Source organism: Triticum urartu, unplaced genomic scaffold (genome assembly GCF_003073215.2).
Source record: "Triticum urartu cultivar G1812 unplaced genomic scaffold, Tu2.1 TuUngrouped_contig_6761, whole genome shotgun sequence".
Taxonomy (NCBI): Eukaryota; Viridiplantae; Streptophyta; class Magnoliopsida; order Poales; family Poaceae; genus Triticum; species Triticum urartu.
Genome location: NW_024117548.1, coordinates 1 through 5010, shown reverse-complemented (window position 1 = coordinate 5010; position 5010 = coordinate 1). Strand labels below are relative to the sequence as shown.

Below are 5010 nucleotides of genomic sequence, written 5' to 3'. Positions count from 1 at the left end.
GTGTGGTCACTGAAACTAGATATTTATAGGGCGACAGCGACCTACTGTCTCCTAGTTTATACTCCATATAACATATGCTCAGGACCTAGACCCCTTTAGTTAGCAACACAAATATTTTTCTTTTAGAAAATACTCTTCAGTTAGAACCACACATAATAATTACTCCCTCCGATCAATAACAAGTGTCGTGGTTTTAGTTCAGAGTAGTATTTTTCTCATAAGGGGCAATGACAAATGCAGAGAAGGTGGCCATTTCTTCACCCAACTCTCTGTTCATCCTGTCATGTTTCTTTCTAAAGAAGCTGGCAGGGAAAAGGAAAGTTTGACAACAGAGCATTGTACTATATGCTCAAGTCCTACCAAATGCAGATTCTGCTCTCACCAGTACTTATTATACACTAGGATGATCTTTTTTTTTGGAAAAGGATAGGATGATCTGTAGTGGACCACTAAACAAGAAGTTTTGAATGGAAAGGGCACACTTTGATTCTAAAATTATACAACGGTAACCAACCGGCGGGTAACATATGCTCAGGACCTAGACCCCTTTAGTTAGCAACACAAATATTTTTCTTTTAGAAAATACTCTTCAGTTAGAACCACACATAATAATTACTCCCTCCGATCAATAACAAGTGTCGTGGTTTTAGTTCAGAGTAGTATTTTTCTCATAAGGGGCAATGACAAATGCAGAGAAGGTGGCCATTTCTTCACCCAACTCTCTGTTCATCCTGTCATGTTTCTTTCTAAAGAAGCTGGCAGGGAAAAGGAAAGTTTGACAACAGAGCATTGTACTATATGCTCAAGTCCTACCAAATGCAGATTCTGCTCTCACCAGTACTTATTATACACTAGGATGATCTTTTTTTTTGGAAAAGGATAGGATGATCTGTAGTGGACCACTAAACAAGAAGTTTTGAATGGAAAGGGCACACTTTGATTCTAAAATTATACAACGGTAACCAACCGGCGGTTTATGTTAGTACGGCGTTCACCGTCATGTCTCGTTAATTGCGGTTTGAAAAAGAGCCACATCACCTTCATTGCATAGAATAGGGGCTGCTTACCGCACCGGATATGCACGCGCCTCACTCAAGGGTGGATATCTTGTAAACATCTAAGCGCGATTTCGCAGTCACGAGAATGGGCAGCAGAGGACATTGGGTGCATTAAGACGCCATTTCGCAGTCATAAGAATGGGCAAACAACATTAGGTACAGCAAACACAATGATAATCAGAATATATATCGCGTTACAGGCCCTTCCTAGTCATCTAATGGGTCACTCAATGGGCAATGTCACATTCACAAGTAAGCACAAAAACACACCCTCTCTTCGCTTAGCTAGCATAGCAATTTTTTATGCCAAGTAGAGTTGTCACTGGACAGATAACAGAAGATTTCTTTACCTTCCATCAGGAGAATGGCTTGCTAAAACAATGGAGATTTGGTAAGGTCCTTGCAGTCTGACAAGGTAAAGCAAAACTAGGGTTTACATACTTTTGCCATCAATCCATTTTTATTTCTGGGGGGCTCCCCTTCTTTGTTGCTAAGTTAAGGTCTTGACTGGACACATTCTTATAATTGACCACAAAGAAACATAGTTCCAACAGGATGCAGTCTTTTTTCCTGTACTTTTTATTTGTTGAAGATTCGTTGGTGATAAATGAATGGAAAATATATCTCTTCTGCCCTCACCGTTGCAGATAAAAAGAACTTCCCTTAGCTGGCATTCCTCTCAAAGTTAATGTACAGCCAATCCACACGTTTTGTCTATTTTAAGTGTTTGTCGTGGTAAGAAGTTGGTGTGATGTGCAAGTTTATCAACTTCAGCAAGCACATTATGTACAGGGTGCAGAATAAACAGGAGCGAAAACGTACCGTACACAAGCCTTGCTTGGGAATGGCTAGCAATTGAACAATGGGCCACTCAATAGTGGCCTGGTTATTTGCAGCACTAAGCTAGATTAATTGGTGGCCTGTTGAGAGCAGTACGAGGCTACGACGAGACAGAGACATAATGAGCTCAACTAGCTTGCAGTACCAACTCTGGATTATTTTCGGGCAACATACGATGTAGTTGCGGTGTAACAAGACCATTTGCTCCCAAACTTGGACCACCAGTCCTTAATGCCCAAATAGTCCATTGATAAATCAAATGTTTCATGAAATAGTATTCATAGTCATTAACCTAGCCATGGATAAACATCTAGAAATAATCCACATATTTGGGGCTCAAATTCAGTTCGTGTCAATAGTTTTTGTAATCCACATATTTTTGCTTTGTATGTCCTTGCCACTTTGCAAAAAGTTAAAATGGTAACAATTTAAATGAAGCTGATTTGGAAGGAAGAAGAACGATGGCATGGACTTTCTTCATTTCCATATAATTTAACTAATCAGCATAAAAGAAAGATCCAGAGCTAAGACTAGTAGGTTACGACAAGTCATCTGAAAGGAAAAGAATACCATGACCTTCAGTTCCATAAGTACTGAAGATACAGCCAGGCCTCATAGATGACACAGGCCCAGCAAAATAACCTATACACAATACATGCTAGGAATCATTTGTCCTTTAATCATCCTCCTCCGGCTTGACAAAGAATTCGATAAAAGCAATCCGGCTTGGCTGTTGAGCCCCTCCAGCAAAATTATGGTAAGATTGCGTACCTAGCCTTGCAACTGAAACCAAGTGCTGGATTTTGAGCATCCCTCCCCTCCCAATCGTCACTTTACTCCCACGATTCTCCTTCAGGACGCTACTTGGAACATTCGAGGTAGTGGCACGAAGAAACTTGTACTTATACCTTGCAGAGAACCGTAAGTTCAGCACAAAGAAGCATGCTGTAGATTTTAGGCGCAAGAGTATTACCTGTAGGATAATTCTTGGTCACACTGGAATGCAATTAGAAGATCAGTATTTGCATAGTAGGAGAATTCGATCTGCCAAATGGATTAAGTAGCATTTAGATATGGAGACCAACAGAAGCTATCTGAATGACAGAAAGCAATTCATGACACACCTCCAAGTCACCATGCCCTTCGCCTTTAAATATTACTGAAGGGGGGTCTGGATGAAAATGAATCTGAATGCTGGAGCCTGGCCACTCAAGATCATCAATTGATTCTTTCAGGATGGCAGACTGGCATTGTAAAAGGTGAAAGATTAGTTCTGAGGAATTAAACGTTAGAACTCGTAGCGACGAGTGCAACGAGAAAAGAATGGATGAAGTATTGCAGGTACCTTAACAGTAAAAGTGACTGGAGTGTTCCCTGCATGCTCAAAATGGTAATCCCAGGCGACAGTATCAGGAATTCTGGTTCTGATTTCTGCATGTATACATGCATCTGGAGACCCCACTGACCTGCACTTGTGTTACCAGGATGAAAAACATGAGCAAAATGATTGACTTGCTTTCATTGAAGTTCAGAAGAGGGATACATATAGCTCTGCTTGTAGCAGTTACAGAACCAGACGTGTAATGAATCATGCATCGTGGGCTAGTACAGGCTAGGACTAAGTCACGGAATAACTGAACATGACAAGCTAACGTAACAGTGCAGCACTGAATCAATGTATACAATTAACAGCCCCTTGCAGTACAGCACTGAATCAATGTAATGATGCATACACTTAACACAAAAGTCCCACGAGAACCTCCTGGTAGTTAACCTTTTTATTTGTTTCACATTAGTACATTACTAAGTTACATCCATCTCCAGAATTAACTTAAATTTTGAGCTAAACATGAAGCTGAAATGTTTATTTGTTTTGGGCGATGGTGGGAATGTAGTAAAGTGAACTTTAGGAGCACTATTTATTGATCTCATCAAGGTTAAATATAAAGAAGAGGGTAGAGTCAATCCGAAGTATGAACAAATAGCTATTTAGTATTATCCACCACAGTATCCAAACGCTAAGTGAGTCACTAGATCAACTTTCCAAATATCATAAATCAGATATGCAATTTATCCCCCAGGACTATGCAAATGCCTAGTGAGTTACATGCTCAATATAAAGATGAACAAATAGCTATTTATATTTTATCCACCGCAGTCACAGTATCACGATTATGCAAATGTCTAATGGGTTACGATATCAATTGACAGCATTAAGAAGCAAAGACAAACAGAGAACCTAGTAGACAGAGAAGATACATACCTGAGGAGAAGCTGCATGTCGGGACCAGGGTACCGGATCTCGACAGGGGAGGCGAACCCGGGGACCGTAAACATGTTGAGGCAGTCGACGAGGAGCCCCAGGCTGAGGCCGAACCGTGGACGCCCCTCCGCACCATAGTCGTACTCCGCAAACAGCTGCAACGGTCAATCCCCACAAGAACTTAACAACCAGGCGCGGGTAGGAATAGACGCAAACACCTGGTGGGCACGAACCTCGGTCTTGAGGTAGACCTTTGCCTGGAGGCAGCCGCTCTCCTCCACGGTGACCACGATGCCGTGCTCCGACAGCTCCACCACCGCGCCCTGCGGGACGAGGCAAGGATTTTCGCTTGGGATCGGGCGGCCAGCGTGCGGAGGAGAGGAGAGGGGGGCGGGTGCTGACCTGATGCTTGTTCCAGCGGACGCAGGAGAGGGCGTCGACCATGCCGTGGACGCAGTCCGCCACGCAGACCAGGTCCGGCGCGTCGTCGCCCTGGCCCTGGCCGGACGTCGTCGACGAGCTCATGCGGGACGAGGCAAGGATTTTCGCTTGGGATCGGGCGGCCAGCGTGCGGAGGAGAGGAGAGGGGGGCGGGTGCTGACCTGATGCTTGTTCCAGCGGACGCAGGAGAGGGCGTCGACCATGCCGTGGACGCAGTCCGCCACGCAGACCAGGTCCGGCGCGTCGTCGCCCTGGCCCTGGCCGGACGTCGTCGACGAGCTCATCCCCGCAGCTCCGCTCCCTGGACCCGCGCCTCGCCGCCGCCGCCGGATTCGGTTCTCCCGCCCTCTTTTTTCCCGCGACGGCGCGAAGCTGGTCCCCTTCAGCTGGCCCATTCCTAGCGGGTCA

At 44.6% G+C, this 5010-nt stretch overlaps 1 protein-coding gene across 1 annotated transcript; it reads right to left on the bottom strand.

The window, feature by feature from the left end:
* Positions 1-2348: 2348 nt before the first annotated feature.
* LOC125531055 lies at positions 2349-4990 on the bottom strand. The gene is made up of 8 exons (XM_048695465.1): positions 4833-4990; positions 4564-4632; positions 4395-4484; positions 4162-4316; positions 3244-3364; positions 3023-3142; positions 2872-2942; positions 2349-2806 (listed from the first exon to the last, which is right to left on the bottom strand). The coding sequence occupies exons 1-8, from the start codon at positions 4884-4886 to the stop codon at positions 2575-2577; spliced, it is 912 nt and encodes a 303-aa protein (XP_048551422.1). The 5' UTR covers positions 4887-4990; the 3' UTR covers positions 2349-2574.
* Positions 4991-5010: the final 20 nt, after the last annotated feature.